Here is a 22,176-nt window from a genome sequence, read left to right as displayed (position 1 = left end):
AGTATTATAGATGAGTCCCAAGATAGAGTATAACTAATTCTAAAATCCTGGAAAACATAGTGATTACATAGTGATTGTGTAAACTCACTAGCCATTATTTTTTTATTATAAATCAGATACCTAGTTTAAGTTAAAACATTTTGATAATATTATATTTTCTAATATATATTCAAACTATCTGAAGTGGCTTTATTCAAGCACGAAAAAATAGTGACTTGCCCTTTTTAGACATAGTTAATTTACATCCACATGTAGATTAATATATAAGAGAAATATTGTTTTATATGTTTATGCTATTTATCTTTTATGATTACTTTTGCTTAGTCAAATAAACATAGTCTGAATAGACAAATATATTTTTTTTAAAAGTATGGGCAAATAGATTTGTGAATCTTTCTAAAGAACAAAACAATGCCCTAATTTAGTGTACACTTTATATTAATTGCTAATGAATATATTTTACCAATGGATATAATAAATTTTTGTATCAAAATACAAGCCTGATCTAATAGAAGGTGTCCCTTCCTATGGCAGGGGCATTGCACTACCTGTTTTTAGATGTCCCTTCCAATACAAACCATTCTGTGATTCTATGGAATCCTAAACAAAATCTAATAGTATTTAAATTATTCCCAGTGTACAGCGGTGTAAGCATTGAATCCTGCCCCTTTTTTGCCCCCAACAAATGATATCCCAGCATATCCCACAGAGTATTTAACAGGCTTCGAAGTGCCCCAGTCTGCTTAGCAGTAGGTGCTCGATATATTTGGACACAACATAGAGAAATTCAATGGAAACACAGAACGACCCCACAGGATCTGATACACTTCACTGATAGTTCTGTCCTTTGAAACAGTATTTTTTTGTTAGACCAGGTATAATTTCAGAGAACTGAATTTTTAGTGACAGTCCCACTTATTCGTCATCCACATCCATCAATATTTATATTTCTTGCACTGTTACTTGTTGAACTGGCCCCGCTCTTTATCTAAAGTAATACCATTTGTTTTTGCAGTTTCTGTTCACTTACTGCAGCCCAGTCATTCAGCTTGAGTCCCAGTTCACCATTTTGTGCTGAAAACCTTAGGTTTTCTGTCACAAGATATATACATGAGATATACATATTGATCTTCTATTTATTTTGTACTATAATAATGTTTCTGTTTCAGCTTGGTCAGAGGAAGCAATCAAGTATAAGAAGCTCAGATGAAATCCACTTAAACAGTTTAAACAATCCTCCAAGACAATATCAGGTAAAAAACAGTTTATTTTTAAATAAAATCAAGAAGTAGAACTGGCAGACTGATGGCATGAGGGCAGTTTTGAATTTATACTAAGCAACATGAGTCAAGAATAAATACACAGACCTTGTATATATCAGAAAAAAATGAAATGGTTTAGGTATTTGCAGTACAATTTTGAGGGTTTTTTTCTCTCCTCTTTGTTTCTTAAATGGTACCCTTATAGTGCAATGTATTTATGTGCTTTAGAAAAATGTTTTTAATTTTAGAGTTGAGTCCTCAACTGCACAATGTGAATTGAGAAATCCAAAAATAAACCCAAAATCTTCCCATTCCATTTGCTGAAGCAGATCAGCTTATTGTGGCACACCTCTACATACAAATACCTCAAGCACTGCAAGTATCTGTCAGCCTTTATCCTATCAATGAAGTCTGCTTTTCCTTTGCCTCCTAAACAACTGCAATGAGCCTTTGTGCTGTTCTAGTCCAGAGACTGCTTCTTTCCTTCTTGTAATACTACAAAGTGGGTAGAAAGGAAGAAGCAAGATCTGCCTGGGCAATATAAAAAGATAAATTGAATTAAAAAGAGTACAGAAAATGAGTATTCTTTATTGACCACAAGACAGAAATAGAGATTTTCCCTTGGGCAGGCTAGCTCCACTCCACTTTTATGTTATGCAGTGTCTACAGGATTCTGTTCCAGAAACTCCCTCACTTTTTCACAGCCAATTTCATTATGATGCAGGGATAGGTACTAAGATTAAAAATCTACCCCATAAACATGTAGTGTGGCTTTGTATTTGAAACATTCTTGGATTATTATAATAAACAGTACAGCTGCTGACCTTCAAGGGTGACTGTAGTGATGGCCTGGGACCACTAATCTGGGATGACTCACCTCAAAACCAGCTCTGGTCAGCTCTATTATTGTGGAGACAAAAGCAGACATATAAATCTATGAATGTTTTATATCTTAAAATGGAAAAGTATTGTGTTGTCATGAACTATATCCTATGAAAACATTAAACCCAAAGGCAAGAAATACAAATCCTAAAACATACTTGGATACCTTGTTCTTCTTTAAGTAATTTGAACTGTTGGGGAATCAGGGCCAAAATTCATTTTCTCCTGGAAAGGTAAAATTTACAATGAATTTGTTGGCCTAGATTCCCCTTATTATTAGCAGAGAGGTTGGTCATTCTCGTGGTATGAGCTATTTGATCAGTTTTAGTTGTCTCAGATGAACTGTTCTCTCAGGTTTGCTCATTTTATCCATAGAAGGAAATAAAGATGACAGATATGTATATTTACCTTAGAAAATATCGGTCTTTGGTTAGATGAGTCCCAGCTGAGACACTTAAATTACTTAGAATTTTGGATCCCATTTTCTCTAAGCAAGCCCTACACTGGGAAAACATAACTTAGCAAATATATCAAAATAGGTTCAAATAAACTAACAACAAAAGGGTTTAGCAACTAGTACTGCTAAGCAGGATCATTATCATCTTTGGGTAGCAATAAAGGCCAGATGGCTTCATCTACTTGGAGGACAAAGATGCAACTGTATTAATAGTTCTTACAGGCTCCAGTAGTAGGTTAAGGCTTATGAATTATACCATTCATAAGATTGTGTTTAGTTCTCTAACTTTAAAGTATATGCAGAATCATAAAGGTTAAATATCACCTGTAGATGAAAGCAGAGATTTTTACATACAATTTCTTTTACCCGTCAAGTTCTACACTGTAGTATCTGAATGCAACAGAAGGTAAAAGAGTTGTCATAATTTAACCCCATCTGTCAACTAAGTACCACACAGTTGCTTACTCACTGCCCCCACACTGCCCTTTCCAAGAGCATGGGATGAGGAGGAGAATCATAGGAGGTAAAACTTGTGAGTTGAGATAATAATACTTCATTAATTTAAATAAAGCAAAAAAAAAAAAAATAGTAGTAGCAGTAGTAATGAAAAGGAGAGACAGAGGAGCAGTGATCACCCTTCTAGGCCAAGCCTCCCCCAGTTTCTATACTGAGCATGATACTCTGTGGTATGAAATATTCCTCTGGCCAGCTTGGTTTAGCTGTCCCAACCATTCTCCCTCCCAGCTTCCTATGCACCTGTTCAGCAGCAGAGCATGAGGCATTGAAAAGTCCTTGCCTTTGGGTAATCACTGCTCAGCAACAACTAAAACACTAATGTGTTATCAACACTATTCTCATACTAAACCCAAAACTCACACTGTACCAGCTACGAAGAGGAAAATGAACTCTGTCCCAGCTGAAATCAGGACAAGAGCTCTTACTTTGAAATGTCATAACAATACTAATCCAACTCCTTTTTCCTTTCTTTCTTTTTTCTCTGCAGAAAATAATGAAGCGTCTTATTAAAAGATATGTGTTGAAAGCTCAGATAGATAAGGAAAGTGATGAAGTCAATGAAGGTGAGTATGTTGATAAATTGTATGTTTCATCAAAGAAAGTGATTATTGTCCTGGTTTGCGCCAGCGTCAAACATTTTATATTTCCAAAATACTTAATCCACTTCACATGTTTACAAGTGCAAGAGGTAAAATTAACATACTATTGAAAGATGGGATTTCTGTGTCTTCTCTCCCATCAGAAACTATCACTGATCTGACAAGCATTAAAATGTGTTGCTACATCTAGTAATAATATAATCATTGAATCATTTGGTTTGGAAGGGCCCTTAAAGATTATCTAGTTCCTTAAAGATCTGGTGGGCTGGGCAGTGCTGGATTAATGATTGGATTCAGTGATTTTAGAGGTCTTTTCCAACCCAAATGATTCAGTGATCTCTCCTGCAGCAGAACAGCATCTTCCATCAAATAGATATGTGACTTTTGTGAACTCATGGTCTCTCACACTTTTGCCTTCAGATTTGTTTGATTCCTGAACTGTATCTTCATATTCCTATCCCCAAGACACAATTCCACTGAGGTTAGGTCAGCTGGTCAGAGCATGATGCTAATAACATTAAGGTTTTGGGTTTAATCCCTGTCTGGGCCATTCACTTAAAGCTGGACTCAATGGTCATTGTGGGTCCCTTCCAACTCAGACTATCCTATGATTCACCAATGGGCAGCAGAATATCTACTTTTTCTGTTTCAACAAAGAAATACTGGAAAAAACCATAATTGTGAGATATTTGGATATGCTGTTTTTTTCTTTTGTTTCTTAATATTGTGATCTTTTAAAATGTGTTACAGGTGAATTGAAGGAAATTAAACAGGACATCTCAAGTCTCCGGTATGAACTCCTTGAAGAAAAATCTCAGAATTCTGAAGATCTGGCAGAACTTATAAGGAAACTTGGAGAAAAACTGTCACTTGACTCTAAGGAAGAAGAAAGCAAGAGATAACCGAAATAAGATATGCAACAGAATGTTAACAATTCACTTATAGCCATATTTCTGTTTTCCTCAAGTCTAGCTCACATTTCTTAAAAATATTCAGAAATTAAATCATTCCAATTCTTCATTGAAAAAACACAGTGGCAAATCCTCTAGGTCTACAGTAGGGAGGCCATGTCACTTCAGTAAAGATATTTATTCTTTACCTGCTGAAGGATAGTTGATCTGAGAAAATTTAAGTACTCAATTTACTGGCTAGAATTCCAGTGGAATCTTGATAAGTTCAGTCACAAAAGATTGAAAGCATAGATCTAAACTTTCCTATATTAACTGTTTATTTTTTGCAAATTTCATTTTGTAAGCATTCTTACATATATTTTAGTGAAGCAAAAGAGAAAAATCCAGGCTTTTATATACATACATATATCAAAAGCTATTTAATTTTTCCAGCATTCCCAACTAGCAAAAAAAAAAAAGAAAAAAAAACTAACTGCCTTTCTTAAGAATGTGTAGGATATTAAAATAAACTTATGAACATTTCCATGTAGAGGTAGATATCAGGACACTCAGAGCACTCTGTTGTACTTTCCCGTACTGATCCCTGTCAGCACTGGACTATCCTGCGAGATGCCTAGGTTCCAATGGGAGTCAGTGCATTAAGAAAGAAATATTTTTCACCTACAAAAAGCTATTTATGAGGCTGGAAGAAAACCTTCTTTAGTCCAAAATAATTAACCCTTAATGTTCCAGTCTGTTTCAGGATTCCCAAGTTCTCCAGCTTTTATGTCTTGAACTGAACCTCTCAAACTACAGATTAGGGGTTTGAATGCAACATTTTTATCTGAGGTGGAAGATACTAAAATGTGGTGCAAAACTCTCTTTGAATTCTGGGAATGTCATACATGGGAGACCATGTTTCTCTATGTTAAACCTGTTTAAATGATTAAATATTCTTTAGACGTATGGATAGCAAACAAAATAATCTGGGTGCAAAAAATCGTGAAATCTCATCTTCTGTGGATTTGCATCCCTCGTCCTTTTTTCCACCGGTCACAGCTCAGCTCTTGTGCTGTATTCTTTAGAACTCTTTTAATGAAGAATCTTCACTCCTTGTGGTAAGGAAAGCTCCAACAACACTTTCACCCTGCCCACTGCAATAGTTAAAAGTCTCTTTCTGTTAAATTGCAGATGAGCTATCCCATGCTCTGTCTGGCTGTTTGTTGTGTAACAATGTCCATGCAGGACAGTCAGCTGGTTTCTGACTTTCCAGATATAAACAGGAAAAATTCCATGTAATTTTTCCCTTGCTTAATACAGTAATTTGTTTCTCTCTTTGGACAGTCACTAATTCTGGAAGTGTTATAAACACACATTACATTGGGCATCTCTGCTTCTCTTTAAGGCTTTTTTGAGATTAGTGAAAGGGCTGTGAAAAATTATAACATGGCATCAAGGTGTATGACACACCTGTAAAAGACTTGTATGAAACAAGACTTAAAAAGGCTTGTCAGTAATTGCTTTAAAATTAGCTTTGTGAAACTTACTTACTGTGGAATGTATTAGAATGTTTCTGCCTTTCCCTTTTAGGCTGGAGATTATTTTATTTGGTCTAGATTAGTTTCCAGATGGATTTATTGATAGTTCGTTTTTTAAAATTGTTGATGGAATCACTGTGTATTTTCAGGGGAAAAAACCCATATATTAAATGGGTTTTGAAATCACTTGGAGACAGGTGGAGGTAGGGGACTGAGGTCAGCTTGCCCCGTGAGCGTTTGTCATGCTTTGGAGGAAGTGCTTGGCACGGAAATTTAGCCACAAATGGAGTATGGGGAGCAATGTGTGTCCTGTGGGCCTCAGGTGTAATGAACTCAGGGTTTAGAAACTCCTAAGTCTTCTTCCTCTGAGGGAGAAGGAGGAAAGTGAGGATTCAAAGGTAGTAGAGCACAGGCAACTGGTGTGACCTTAGGCTGGAAGGCAGCATGATGGTAACTTCACTGCGTTTTGGCTCCTGGATGGTTCCTGGCCATCTCACTTGGCCAGGACTGCCCTCTAAATTGAAGTTCCACCTGAGTATTTTGGACCTGGTTTTCTGAAATAGTGGGCAGTTCATTCAGCTCCACTGAAGGGCTATGTTAGAGGCCATGCTGCTCAAAGCACATCTTCCATCTGAGAGAAGCTCTTCAGAAAATCTGTTGATCGGGATCAGAGGGACAGTCAGTGTTCACTTTCAGTAATCAGAAATCTTAATTTTTGGTCATTGGAATACATAATTTGGATCTGCTGTAGTGCTCGTTGATGGTTAACCCTCACTCTCCATAAACCCAGAGAGAGGAAATACATATACACAGTTTGAGATCCAGGCACTTTTAAAGTGAAGATTTTTATTACAGAGGTAAAATGTACACTGTGAATTTGTTTAAACCCAAAAATTTGATGTACCTTAAAACTATAAGATCGTAATGTATATATTGTATTTCATGAAGAAAATACATACGGATTTTTTTAATCATTGAAGCTATTTTATATGTAGTTATTACTCATGGAACAATTTGTTAAATATATTTGAAGAGGTCTATTGCCAAATGTAGTGTGACAAGCAATGTAGTATTAAAAATGAGCACAATACCAAATATATTATCCTGATTAAAAAAAAATTAAATGTACCAGACTAAAAGTGCCTTTGTGATCCATTGTATGAATATTTTGGTAGTTCACTGGAAAACTTTGGCTGCTCTTGCTGGGAAGACTGATACGGTAAAAAACTTTCATTTCCTAACAACACTAATATTAAAAAAGCATTTAAAAGAAGTCTTTTCATACTTAATTAGACTCAAGGCCAAGTATTTTGTCTCCTGTGACTGTGTCTGATGCTAGATGTTTCAGAACATCTGCAGTAACAGATAATTTTCACCTTACGTAGTTCTCCTTTTGGTTTCTAATAAAACAGTAATTTGATGAGAAAGCATTTCCAGATTTTTTTGTGAATTATCAGGATAACAAGATAGTCTTGCTACCTACTTCATTTTTTCTTTAAACCTTGTTAATTACTTGAGCTCAGCAATTCTGTAGCAGCTTCCACATCTAAACCAGACCTACTATGAAGTATTGCCTTTATATATGTTTTTTCCCCCTATTTCTTAAACTTGAATTATGAAATATTGTCAGTAGATTTCATCATGCCTTGGAGAATCTCCTTTCTGTTCACCCAAATGTATTTCACTAAAAGGTATGGAAGGACTTGAGAACTTCTGAAGACAAGATAATGAAGTAAGAAAAGCCCCAAATCAATGTCCATCCAAGGTTTTCTCACACTGTTCTGGATGGAACAGATTCACATTTAAATATTGAGAAAAAGCTTTATACATCATGGAGGACTGGAAATTTTATTAGAGACCAATCATGCAATGCAAGCCTAAGGTACCCAAGATTTACAGTGACAGATGCTGAGAACAAGCTACAGGATTTCAAATGAAAGTTCTGACATTCCAGGTAAAATCTGCTGCATTACACCATATTTTAGAGCACTGATAGGCCAAGCCAATGAATTCTACTGGTTTTAGAAGTGGCACCTACAGATTAATCTGATTTTAGATGACAGCCGTGAAGACTTATGCAACTGAGCTTGTCTAGTCTTTCTTTGTATTCAGTGAATAGAAATGGTCAAAGGTATGATTTTGTGCCATCTTAAGGTAGAGTCAAGTATCCCAGAGGAGTCATATAGTAGAAGTGACCATTTATCTCCTGTTACTCTGAAGAAGCCACTGTAGCTGTTAGCAACATTTCCATTGAAATGTGAGAGGTCCCAGCTTGTCAGAAATCAGCACTGCAGCTCATGAACACTGCAAGGCCATGAGCCATCACAAATGATCATCTCATTGGAAGGGCTTGAACAGATGAGAACAGTCACTGAGAGGGGCAGGATCTAACTTGCCTTCCAAGAATCTAGCCCGTCCCCCAGGGATGATGGATGAGTAGGGTTCTTCTTTACTCTGCACCAATATTTCATTTTTCCTTCTTCATTAGTATTGCTGTGGGTCAGCATAAACAAGACTACACATTAACCAAATCTAACATGAGAAAAACTCTGTTACAGAGCACATGGCAACTAAATTCTTGTTGAGAAACCAGGACCTTTATGATAAAGAGAAGTTTATATCTCATGTTTTAGTACATTGGGGTGAGCATATATTTTCAATAATATGTTTTCAAAGCTTAAAATACATAGCTTGATCCTGGCAGTACTTCAGCTATAGCAGCTGTATCGTGTAATTTACTAAGAACATGTTCTCATGACTTCTGTGTCCCAAAATGCAGTTTAGTACAACAAAATCTTGCATTTGCTTCTTAGAGATTTCCCTCAGGCTTGAAATTTCTATCTGAACATTATAATTAATACATTACAAACCACATAATCTGAAACTGTACTTATTTGCAGAACAGAAGAAATTGTTCTTATAGTGTAAATTGCTAGTTTTTCATGTAAATATTTAATGCTTTTTAAAATTTGTTAGAAACTGCCTGGTGTGAATAATCTATCTAAGTACTTATGTTCCTGCTTAAATTTTAATTTGGCTTGTGGAAAATAGAATTCACAAAGTTTGTGCTTGGAAAACTACTTGTGCTTCAGAAGCTCATATCAAAAGAGAAGTTAATCAAGGCTGAGGTGTGTACCTTAAGCTCCATGCTCTTAGAAGGCCAGGGAAACCCATGCACTGTTCTTCCCTGGTTTATGAGTAACCTCAAAATATTTCATTTGTTCTCCTGTTCCCTGGTTACCATGAGTACCTCAAAATATTTCAGTTACACTCTTGTTTCAATTTTTGCAAAGAAGCCAAGTTTCCTGTTCCTCTTTCTGTTCTTGTCACCGTCTTGTCACTATATGACAGTGCAGTAGAGATGAAGAAGTACAAATTTTCAGTGCTTTCTCTGTCCAAGGAGAAAATGCTACTATTTTAGTAGTATTTGGTTTTGTTTTAAGCTTTTGAATACTCTGTGATTTAGCTTCTTGACATTTACACTTTGCTCCTTTAATCAATGGAACTCCAATCAAAATAATTGAAGAAGATCAGTTCATATTGTATGCAAAGTAAAATGCATCAGATAAATAATTATCAATGTTAATAGCAATATTTTTATGCCCTTTTATAGATGAACACTTTTATACTATTCTGATATTTAATTCTGCTTTATAAACAAGCATATTTTAGTAAGTTTGCAAGGGACGAAGGGCATAAATAGACAAACAGTCAGAAACCTTTTTGTTAGTAGGCAAAACCTACTTACTCTCAAATATAAATAAATGTATTTTTGTATGGCCCTTGTTAAACCAGCTCAAGTCTCAGTTATTCAGCTTCTTCATTTATTCCAGGAGAAAATTAAACTAATTGATGTCAACATGCTCAAATAAGTAATTTGATGAAGTAATGAAGAGAAAACTTCAGTTCTTTCTCAAAGAGAGTATTTTATTGTTTTCAATGAAGATTTTGTGTAACTTTACCTGAACTCAAATGATGTAATCAACTTCAATAGAGAAAACCCATGGGATTTCATGAGTCTTCACTGCAAAAGGCACTGCTATGGGTTTGTTCTTTAGAACTGCTTTTCTAAAAGTTCTAGTTGAGACATTCACTGAGTCTGTCCTGTCTGTAGCCCAATTTATTCAGTCCCCCCCATCTCTTAATGGTAAACTGAGGCTCTGCAGCTGGGTCACAACATCCTCACTTTTGAATGGAGAAATATCAGTGACACAGTGAATTTTTTTAAATACATACAGCATGGGCAAATCTTTCTGGTGAACTGAAGATGAGGTACAATATCAGGTTGCTATCAAATCATGTTGGCAGTAAAAGATTCAAGACTACTTTATGTAGCTGTGCTAGAGCACATATGGTCTCTCCTGACATGTTGATTCTGTTTCTCAAAAGAAAATGTTTCTTCTAGAAATGACTTCGTGCTTCAGTCTGTCAGCGTAATTTTAGAATTCTGTGAGTTACTTCCCTCTGAAGTGGACATGACACTTTATTTGAGGAAACTAAACTGTCTGGTACAACAATATCAGTGGCTGTAATCCTTCAGCAGAGGCTTCTCTCTTACCTTACATGAGGCCACTGACCAGTACCATCAAAAGCGTTAAAAACCATTTTTTTGGCAATACCAAGAAATATTTCTCAGTATCAGTTTGGAAAGAAATAAAGACAAAATCATTCCCAAAGTGCCTATGGGTCTTCTAATGTTGCAAGTTAGCCTGTATTCACTCATGAATGTTCCACATGTCTGCAAATTTTGTCCCTTCTGATTAAATATCCACAGCACACATTACAGTAAGCCATCTAGGCTCCCCTCCTAGTCTCTGAAAACTCTGAATGTTGTTTCAGAGGCATATATTTGCTTTAAATGGAGGCACAACCTTGGCCCAAGCTATTGTAGTTCAAGATCTTGAGAAAATGTAAATCCCTTATTGTGTCAGCAATGAGGTCTCCATGGAGTGGTGAGCTAACAAGAATTGCTGGCAATTGCACATAAAAATATGCCAAGTGCTCTTCTCTGCAGAAGTTTTCACAGCTTCAAACAGAGTACTTTTGTAAGACTCAGATTTTAGATAATTGTGAATATTACAAATGAACCCCCATACACTTGTCTTTAGATTATAAAACCCAGTAGTTCCAGTAGATTTAACAGCTTGCAGAATTATTATTCATTAAACCTCAAATTCAATTGTTGCATTAGGCAAACACTGAGATATTTTTATGTAATGCAGGTGAATTTTCTAATCACCAGCCAAAATTTAATATGAACGAGATTGTTTTGGGAATAGGATCCATGTTGATTATCCCAGTGAGGTATCCTCACCTCTCTGCTTCAACATAATCTCATAGGGTGGTGGCATGCCATGGTCCTTAGGGGTTACCTTAGGAGCTTGATAGGCCAATAAAGTTACACATAATTGAAAAGAATGGAAATTTGTTTTAACAGATGCTCCTGTTGTCAGGCTTGCTTAAAATTACTTCAAATGCATGTGTTTCTTTTGGTTGAGTTTATGCAGAGATGAGTACCTGAGCTGCAGAACAGCAGTCAGTGTACCACAGTAGCTCTGGTACAAATAATTCTAGTTCTTCTGGAAAAAAAAAAACCTTGAAAAATTTGGAAGCAGTCTTAGGAACTGCAATGTATACATGCCTCCCAATAAAGTGTTTCTGCTTACTTATCCCTTCCTTTCATCTAACACTTCTTTTGAATAGTAAATTATTATGGTTACCCATTTATTTTTAGGTTTATTGGTTTACATAGTTGGTTTAGGCAGGAATTCAACTTTAACTAAAATAAATATATTTCAAGTCATCATTTTCAATGTCTATAAACTTTATGGTGGTGTTCTAGCATAGCCAATAGCTCCTAGCCAAGAGTTTGTCATCCTGGAATTCCTCTATGCACAATGAATGCCATCAGTTGATGCAGCAAAAGGTAAAGCTGTCTGTGTACCTGCAGATCCCAGGATGCAGATCAGAAGATGACAGATGGTATTAGATATCCATCTTTCTTAATAGACTATAGCAAAGAGAACCTGGAATTTTTGACAGGTAAATTGTGTTTGCATTTACAGGATACATTGTAGAAGAGCTGTTACTCCAGACTTGCAGACTCTCAAATTAATCCATTTCAGTGACTTAGAGTGAATTTTCCTTGCTGTACACCTAAACAATTTTAATTAACTTTATAATGGGTCTGAAAAATATCAGTGTGCACCCTTTTCTGTGTGATACAGACCTGTAGTTGCTTGTCTAAAGTAAATTCTGTCTAATAGCAAAGGTGAAAACAGCCTGGAGAAGTTAATCTTCAAATGAAACCTCAGGTGTTTCTTAGTTCAGGTGACTTGGTAGAAAAGGGGGAACAAGAGGGAGCTGTAACAATGGGGATTGAGTTACAGTGAAGTCCCTGCAGGACTGTGGGTAGGCTCCCAGAGCCCAGCAAGAACCAGCCTGGAATCTCTAATGAGAAAGTTCAGTGACTATTGATAGTTTCTAGGCCCACAAAGTGTAAACCAAAATCTAATAGTTCCAATAGAACTGAAGTAGCAGTGATGTGTGAAAAACAGCTTCTAGCAACTCCTGAGGTTTATGGTCTGCGAGACATGTCAGGAGAGTTAAACACATAATTACTTCCTTGACAAAAAGCCGCCCACTGGTAGGGGGTGTCCCCCTGTGGACAACAGGAAAAGAAAACACTGGCAACTTTCAACATAGCTTTCAACTCTTGTTGAGTTGCAAGAACACTTTTTTTTTTTTTTGGTAGTGCTATGCAAAATAAATATAACTACTGTCTGCATCAAAGAGAAGGTTTGCTATAGCCCAGAAGTATATCAACAACATTTTCTTCAGTTTGTGAGAACTACATTCCCTCTTGCTGCACACTCACTGTCTGCAGTAGTCCCATTAAACTCTACCGTCTGCTAAGTCCACCCCTGTAAATGTCTTAACTGGCAATGTAAATACGTGAAGTATCATCCTCTTTCCAATAAAGCAAATATTTTAACAACATTTTATTTTCCAACAGTATTTCCACATCCCTTCCACCTTTTTTCTTAATATTTTTCTTAGTAATACTTCCAAGTGAGCTTGAAAACTATACTGTCCCAGAGCAGTGCCTTGGCAAACATAAACTCTATACTGTGGACAGAGGTTTGAATTAATAATTAGGAAATAGATGAATTGATTCAGTAATGATTACAATATAAACTACCTATCTTTGTGCAGTATATTTATTAAGGTATGGATAATTGAATTTACTGCATCAGGTTTTCAGAAATCTTTCTACAAAACCAGGAAGAAACACAAAAGAAATGCACTTGTCTAAGCAAACCAAATTCTGGAAGTCAGAACCACTGTTCTCACTCTTATTTCTTGTTTACATTATAAAAGGATTTGAGTATTACAAACAGACCTTTAAAGCCCAGTTTCTGCTGGGAGAAGTTATCTTCAGCACTACAAACGACTGTAAACAACTGTAATATAGATAAATCCCCTTCAGCAGGTTGCAGCCCTATAAAATTCCAACCCTATATCCCCATTCATATTTTACCTGCACCCTCAGGCTGTAATAGTAGTTGAATGCAATGGATATTCTGGCTGGGCATCACAATAAATAAAACTCGTGAGCCCCTGATGCTCTGGTGGCTCTCTCTACTTCTGCAGTCATGAGCTCCATCTCCCTGGCATTGTGCCTGTGACCTGCCTGGCAAGCATGATCACCAGGCCTTAACGCCAGCTGAAACCTGACACCTGAAATGGGTTGGATGAAAGTGTTAAGAAAAAGCCAGACATGGAGGCTGACTGAGCCCATACCTTCAAAATTGGTTCAAGATTATTCCTAGCTAAAGTGCATATGGACCTGACTGAGGTCACTGTTGTAGTGCCAACAGTACTGTCATTTGACTTCATATGGCTCACTCAGGACAGTTAGATTGCTCTGAAAGCCTATAAATCAGATACAGTAAGGCCTTATCAGCTATACAGGTGCAAGAATTGCAGCCATCTAAGGGCAGCAATGATGGCCAGAGGCTCTCAGTGAACTTGCTTTGGATTATATGGGAAAATGCATTGTGAGTGGAGCTAATGCGCCCATGAGGCCATGAGGTCTCTCCAGGCATGAGCAAGCTGGTCGACCAAACCAAAGGAAACCACAAGGAATGCACCACTTCCAACAAATGTTCTAAACAATCTGTGTTGAAGTGATTATATTAACTTGCAGTGCATTTTTTTGTGTATGGTTTCTTAAACAAAAAGCACGTTATGTCTCTTTTGGAGCTGCCTAGTCTAATAGCACCCCTATTATTTGAGGTTCAGGGAAACTGAAGTGAAAATGAAAACAAATCTCTGTTTGAATTTGTATCAATGTGGTAAAGCTTTAAGGATCAAAGTGAGAAAAAAATTCAGTGAATTCTAGACCTGCAATTTTCAAGGCACTTGCAAGAGCACGATCCACCACGCTGGGGCAGTAATGCCCTGGGTTTGCTTAAAAAGCAGGTGATGGACTGGCTATGCACAGTCCTGCCAAATCTGTGCTCTCATCTCACTGAGCAGTGCTGGCTAAAGGCTCACACAGGCTTTGCACTGTCCTGATACACGTGTGTTCATGTAAATGTATACCCATGATATACATATTCATGTGTATGCTTGTATATATTACATGTCCTTATGTATTATACATACAGAAATATTATATGTATATATATATTATAACACATATGCAGATATTATTAGACATACAGACACCAAGGTTATCTGATTTTTACAGTGCATTGGGCATTCCCATACAATCTTTCCTGTAAAAGAGACGGTCAAGTGACACTATGATAGCAGTAAAATTGCTCAAAGGCTGTGGAAATCATTTCAGATTTACATTTATACATCTTGATCACACAACGAGAATAAGGGGCCATTGACACAAGGTGCAAGGCAGTAAAGCTGGATCAGATATTAGGAAAAGTATTTTCCCACTGGACATGTTTAAACACTGGCACAGGCTGCTCATAGACACTGTGTAGTCTTAATCTTTTCAGATTTTAAAAAACTGAGTGGACAAAGTTTTGAGCCACCTTAACAGGGTTTGGATCAATTTTGACTAGGATGCTGGTCCAGATGATCTATTGCACTTCCTTCAAAACTAAGATATTCCATAATTCTATAAGTCTTTGATTATTATGGATAACTTTAAACACATTTACAAGCCTCAGTAATTGAATGTGTTACCTATATTTAACCAAAGCAACTATTTGACATCATGGGCTGACCATGTTTACAAAGTCTCTGGCTTGTGTTCCAGAATGGATGCAAGAAATCTTCTCAGATTTTGCCCTTTCACTTTTCCCTTGGTGAATTTGTGAAATGTATTCTTTTTTATGCATGTCTTCTATGTCTATGATTAATCTCTTCCGTCTCATCTAAACAAAGCAGACTTACAGCATTTTTTTATTTTCCCAGCCAGGAAAAACAACCAAGTACCAAAAAGACAAACCAATACAGGCAAACAGGGCCTATCCCTACTTAGAAACTCTTGCAGAATATAAAATTTGTATGTAGCAGAAAAATATTATTATTCTAATCTGATGCAGCAGTGTCAGAAAGCTGCCTTGAAAATTGTCTTAACAATTCCTTAAAAAGATATTATATCATCAAAATGAAGGTCTGTAAAAAGTCACACCTCAGGTAGAACTTATGAATATTTTAAGAGGATGGGAACTTTCAAGTCTTAAAATATATCTGCTGTCACTTCCCAGGCTAAGATTCCAAGCATGAAAACTACTTCACCTATTTTCACATTATCTTCTTTCTAGAAAAAGACAACTCCGAATTATTTTCTCTCATTTCCTACCTAGCACCATTTTTTCCAAATAAATCCTTGGTCATCAATGCTTGATATTAATTTTGGAATAGCTGCTAGAAGGTGAGAGTTTGACAGAGGAGGGCCAAGAGAGAGAGAGAGAAGCAGAGAACCTGCTCTGGATTTACAGCAGAAGGTCAAATGAGTTGGATTTTTTGTATCTTAAATGCCATGGATCAACTTTATTGGGTTATAGGTAAATATGAAATGTATTTTGATTCCTTCTTCATTCCTGGATTTGCATTGGATTTATTATTTAAAAAAAAAAAAAAAAAAAAGATGTTTTACTATGATGTCTGTTTTCATTCATTATTTTTTCATGAATGCAAATATTTCCCAAATCAAATAGCCAGCCACTGTCGTAGCTTTGTACAGGGCTTGTGCTTTACTTTCCTCACTCAGGATGGAGCCAGAAGTTTCTGAGAGAAGCCCATGAGTAAATGGCCTCTTTGGGCATATATAATATTTGGAAATAGAACAGAGAATTTGACCCAGCAGCCCCAGAGCTCAAACACAGCTCAGGGACCGGGCAGGGCCCCGGCCTCTGACCCCTGCAGGCAGTAAATCTGTGCTGGCCCAATGGGAGAAGGCATGAGGACCAGGAGCAGTGCACCTTTCAGCTCTGCACATGCCCCATGGCTGCTGCTCCTCAGCCCAGTTCTCATCTCTGTGGCTTTACTGAGATGTTTACTGGCTCACAGATGGCTCTCATTGCCAAATAGCCTAGAGGCTGTCTTCATTTTCTCACAGAAAATAAAACATTCCAGCCACCCAAGAGGCATCACAAAAATCCAAAGCAGTGGCACAGTTTGAACATGTTGCATGGTTTTGGACTGCATGTATTTCATGCTGATTGCAGTGGACACTGAAAACTGCATTCTGTCAGGCTGTGTTTTTGTATTTCTCATCCTCACCATCCAACACCTGCTAATTGACTGGCTGCTGCCTCATTTATACATATGAAATCTCATTTTAATGGTCACTGTCCTTGTGACTTACATTTATTTGTCTTATATCTAATTTCTTCTCTTGGGGCTGGCACATCTCCAGTCCTAGCAAGGTCATGAGGGTTGAATTAGTCCAGTGCCTGGATTTTATTCTGCAGAAAAGTGATGATTACGTGACATGGCCATGTGTCTATTCATTTTCTTCCCTTGCTCTTAATCCTTGGCAGGCAGAGAAGTGATGTGAGTAAATTGACCATGGGTTTTCTATGCCTGCTAGAAGATGAGCTCAAACTGCTAGTTACCTGGAAAAACCACAGCCATTTATTGCTTTATACACTTCTGGTTTTATAAATAATTTTTACTAAAGCCATTGTTGCATTCTGCACACTGTGGCTCAGAAAACAGCAAGCAAGCAGGTGACCTTTGAGCAAATTTTGTGACTTATCTTCTTCAGCAGTTCTGTATCTAACTACAGATAAGAAGGTTTGGGAAATTATACGGGATATAAGGAGGACTCAGAAGAAGAGAGTAAGTGCATTTCACTATTTATGGTTGGGAAATGTTCTTGTTTTTAGAAGGTTTTTGGGAGGACACATAGACAATAAGGTCTGCACACTTGCTTTCCAAGTCCTAAGTGATGGGAGCTCTATGGAACAAGGATATGACAAAGGACTTGTCCTCCCACTAGAAAACAATGACCAAATCAGTTTGCCTGGTGGAATTTTGGAAAAAAAAAAATCCTTTCAGGGAAATCAAGGCATGAGTCTCATTGCTGTATTTTCTGCATGACACCACTGCCAAGTAAGGAAACACTAAATCACTCCCCACAGCTATAAACAGCAAGACTCTTCAAGAGATAGAGCTAGCTTGTGTGTATTTGGTGCTAATGCTTTGTGATAAGCAAAATAAAGAGCATTAGAAGCCTTTCAGGGCTGGGGAAGAAAGATATCTTCCTACTTTTAAAAGCAATATTAAGCTCTGTTTACATGGAGTGTAGCCTCTAAGGTATGGCACTGCCACCAGCTTCTATACCATTACTGCTTTCACGGCTGTTGGATTTCTCACATTGAAGAGCCCCTGTGGAATTAGAAGTGCATTGGGAAGGGATCTGTGTGTCCTTACTGCCCAACAGGATCCTCCCAGAGCAGTCTTTGCCTGCAGGAATCCACCCAGGACTGCCCAGAGCTCCAGTTGCTATGGGTTTCCTCTATGGGCTGCTCCCAAGCAGTCTAAAGGTCTACACCAAACTTTCATGTTCTGGATCTATTTACTGGGTATAAGGACCAAACAAAATATATTTTAATGAAAAAAAAAATAGTATTGCTTGCATTCATATTATTACTCACTGCACTTTTAAATAAAGATCCTGGAGTCTGGCCTCAGAAAGCACCAAAATGGCAAAGGACTGTCTGGAGCGACAATCTGCCAGTGCTCTAGAAGCACTGAGCATGTTTTTTTTTCCCTGAAAATGGATAGTATAGGCATAAATGGGAGAGTGAAGGTTTATTATCACTCTTTATGTCAGTACAAAACTTTTCTCCTTTTCTCCTCTTGACTATTTTCTATTGCTTCTGTATAGCAAGGGTCAGAAACTTTATATTATGTCAAATTCCTGATTGGGAAAAGTTTACTCTTTCCCAAACCTCCTTTTTAACCTCCTCCTCATTTTCCTACATCATTTGTATATTTAGGAATTTGCATTTGCAAGAAATATATGATATATTGTGAATATGTAACATATATATTCTCTGTATCTATACAATGTAATTTGTTTATGTGTACCTGAATCTATATTTGTGTAAGAACAATTTTACATACAAGTCTATATAAGTATACATGCTTGCACACCTGCATATACAAATACACCCTTTGAGTGTAATTAAATGACTACTGATCTCAAAATATTAGGGCATGATACTCTGATTAAAAAACACTGGATTTAATTCAATGGTTTTCAATGTTAAAATAGCAGAATTTTCACTTTGTGGTTAATCCAGACCAGGAAAAGGAGGCAGTTGGCCTTTATAATGTGAAGTAAATTAACTATAAATTTAATCTTCTTTGAGGAAAGGGTTTGGCAAAATATATGTCTTCTAGACTTGAAATGGTCTAGAAAAACCATTTGAAATGCTGATGTGCTTTTAATATAGGTTAAATCTCAGGAACAGTTCTCTTTTTTTCCACTATAAATCAGAAATGAAGGGCCAAATTCCAGGAGCAAAATAAATTTACTGTTAAAATAAATCCTCTTTTGGTTTTTTTTGGGCTTTTTTTGTGATTAGAGATTTATTAAAAGTGACTGGGATATAAAATGACACATCCCCAGGACATAAAATGATTGATATGGTCAGAAAAAATGTTGTTAACTATTCAAAAACAGACACAGACTCTGTATTTTGGGTACTGAATAGGTTACACTTTGAGATCACTTTAAAAGAACTGCTAGATATATTGCAACTGAAAATTCAAGTGGGAGCATGTTTCTTCTCATCTGGAGTTCAAATCTTGTAATTTCTTAAAATATCTTAAAAATAAAGCTATTTGCTCAGGCTAGGATGAGGGAATTGCTGGCACCTACACCAGAAGTCTGTCTCAAGACCTGGTTAGAGAATTCATAAGCCAGAAAGAGGGAGGTCTGTTTCCTCTGTCGAATTTGTTTTCTGTTTATGCATTTCCTTTGGGCTTTATTGGAGGAGATGTGAATGCAAGAATTTAAAATAAAATGCTGATTTACAGTTTCCAGACCTCCTCTAGAATCCTTACCAGCTCTTGTTTCTCTTTGGGTGAATACTGGCATTATCTTTTTCTCGGAAATCTGTAAGGACAATTACAAGTTTCTGAAGAGTTCATGGGAATATGACTGGAAAAAGTCTTTGATATCTACTAAAAATCTGCTCCAGTGGGGTCAGACTCCCACACATTTATTATGTGATGTGTTGCTCATCAGCTTTGCCTTAAAACTGTGTATTGGAAAGACAAAACTTGAAAGTATTTTCAAATATTGTCAGCATTGATGGGTCAAAAAAAGAAGTCAGGATTCAGCCTGGTCTTTTAAAAACCCATAGACTGGAAGTCTGTAAAGGTATCTGGAATTTTCTTGCCACATTGTCAGGCCATACTGTCCCAGCACAGATCAGAGCACATTATTCTCTTCCTCTTTGCCACACTCTCCATGCATTTGGGGGAAACTGTCATTTCAGTCTATTCTTTCAAGCTGAACCACATTTCTTTTCCTCAAAAGTTATGCTTTTTAGACACTTCTCATTTAAGATAATTTCTTCTGAATTGCTTTATGTCTCATAGTAGTTGTGGCTGTACAGCTAAGGCCCTTCCAACAAAAAACAGAGCTGTAATATGACTTTCTCTTACCAGCTCACCTTCAAATTGTGCTAGTCTTTTTCTTGTGAGAGTGTCACAGGTGGCATTCATTTCATTTCTGATCTACTGTAACCCTTAGATACAATTTTTTGGGCAGAATCCCTATCTATTCAGTTGCTTCCAGAGGGATTCTGCAGACAAATGTAGATTTCTGTTCACCATGTAATTGAATTATATTCTCTTTGGAGTTTTCCCCAAACAACTCCTCTAATTTGTACATATATGATTCTGTATTTAGCTTGCCTTCCAGGGGCTCTGCTGTGTCTGCCAAAGGACTATCCTGAAATGAATACTCTGCTCTTTTTCAGAATTGATGCCTGAGGACGTTCCTGAGTCCAAGGAAATCTATTCCCTGATATAAGACCATTAACTTCAGCTGGGGCCTGCTGTTCCTCACATTGTCAGGCTCTGAGCTTGCTGCACATAAATCAGGTTTTGTGAGAGGTCTGATGATGCTGCTGCCCAGCTTGCCCAAGGAACTCCTCTATTCCCTTACAAGGCTGCAGTGATCTAACACTGCTCTGGCTGCCTGAAGGAGGATCTGCTGCTGGCCATGCTCCTGTTCCAGCATCTGAGATATCCAAAGTTTTGTGCAAAGTTAAAGGGAGGGCAGCTGCTTGCATACATTTACATACTGGTTTTGCATGGTGGTGAACACTGACACCTGCTGCTTGAGACTCTCACAGCTTCTGCCTGGTTTTAAAGGGAATGCACTCCTGCCTTTGTTTATGTGTTGGAAATGCTCAACAGTTCCTGGGGAAACCAAGTGAAGACATGGGCAGGACTGTGGACCACTTATATCATTGAGGCATAGTCATCTACACATGGAATAACTTCACTAAAATCAAAGAGGAGTTTTTTTTAGCTGCATCGTTGCAGGAATGCATCATGAATTTTGAAATCTTTCAAGGCTTCTCTTTAAAAGGCAGCTTGAATTCACATTTCCAGCAGCACAGTAGAAATGGAGGGGTAAACTTACAACATTTATGATTAAATACATTTTTTTTTGTATGTACATAAATACCATATTACAAAAACTCTCCAAGTGATATTTTCTCATTTGTAAAACTGATCTGGCTCCATTCCCTTCCTGAAAGAATCTGATATACAAGTCTCCTTCTTAGACAACTCAAAGTCTTATTATAAACCTTTGCTCAGCTAATGCCTGAGATCTCCAGGTGCCTAAAATCACCAGATCAACTTTGCTCTTCTGTCAGCAGCTGAGCATACCTGTGAAATTCACGCTTGACAGTAACAGCAGTGAAGCATTTCATGGAGTTTCCTGTTTAGATTGGAGTATTTTCTGCCCAGGTAAAGAGAAGAAAGACCATCTCCACTCCACAGCTTTAGTGGTGAAGTGCAATCTTCTGTGTTTGCCTTCTGCTTTGGGTGATGAAGAAGATGAGGATGCAGAAACAGTGTGGGAGCCAAACCAGCTGCCACTGAGCCTCCTCACTATTGGTGACCATGAGAAGGACTGCTGGAGATTTCCCTAGCACTGATGTCACCAGTTAACTTCATTTGTTGCCTTTCTCAATATTCCTGCAGGTACTGGTACAGATGATTTCTTTCAAATACATTTTGTAATCTTCTGCAGTATGGCCTAGTCTCTCCTTGAAGCTATATTTAGAGTCATTATTCCATTGTGTTCTACACATTTTCCCCTGTGCTCTCCATTCAACTTGACCTGATAGGAACCAACATAAGACACTTGTCTCTACCAGTACTTTTCAATAGCTTTGCCCTTCTGTGCATGCCGAATTGAGGCCAATAGCCCTATTAAGTTGATACAGCTCTAGCCTAGTTAGCTTTTTACAAATCCAGATAATTACGTGGCAGAACAGACTATAGAGGCAGGGCCACAGA

At 37.3% G+C, this 22,176-nt stretch overlaps 1 protein-coding gene across 1 annotated transcript in view; it reads left to right on the top strand.

The window, feature by feature from the left end:
- TRPC6 (transient receptor potential cation channel subfamily C member 6) overlaps positions 1-7,503 on the top strand; it is a 78,582-nt gene extending 71,079 nt beyond the window's left edge. The window contains exons 10-12 of the mRNA XM_053936411.1: positions 1,170-1,253; positions 3,605-3,680; positions 4,467-7,503. Of these exons, the coding sequence (XP_053792386.1) occupies positions 1,170-1,253; positions 3,605-3,680; positions 4,467-4,618 (312 nt within the window). The 3' untranslated portion in view covers positions 4,619-7,503. The remainder of the gene's footprint in view (positions 1-1,169; positions 1,254-3,604; positions 3,681-4,466) is intronic.
- The last annotated feature ends 14,673 nt before the right edge of the window (positions 7,504-22,176 follow it).

Source organism: Vidua chalybeata, chromosome 2 (genome assembly GCF_026979565.1).
Source record: "Vidua chalybeata isolate OUT-0048 chromosome 2, bVidCha1 merged haplotype, whole genome shotgun sequence".
Classification (NCBI taxonomy): Eukaryota; Metazoa; Chordata; class Aves; order Passeriformes; family Viduidae; genus Vidua; species Vidua chalybeata.
This window is presented reverse-complemented; position numbering and strand designations above follow the sequence as displayed.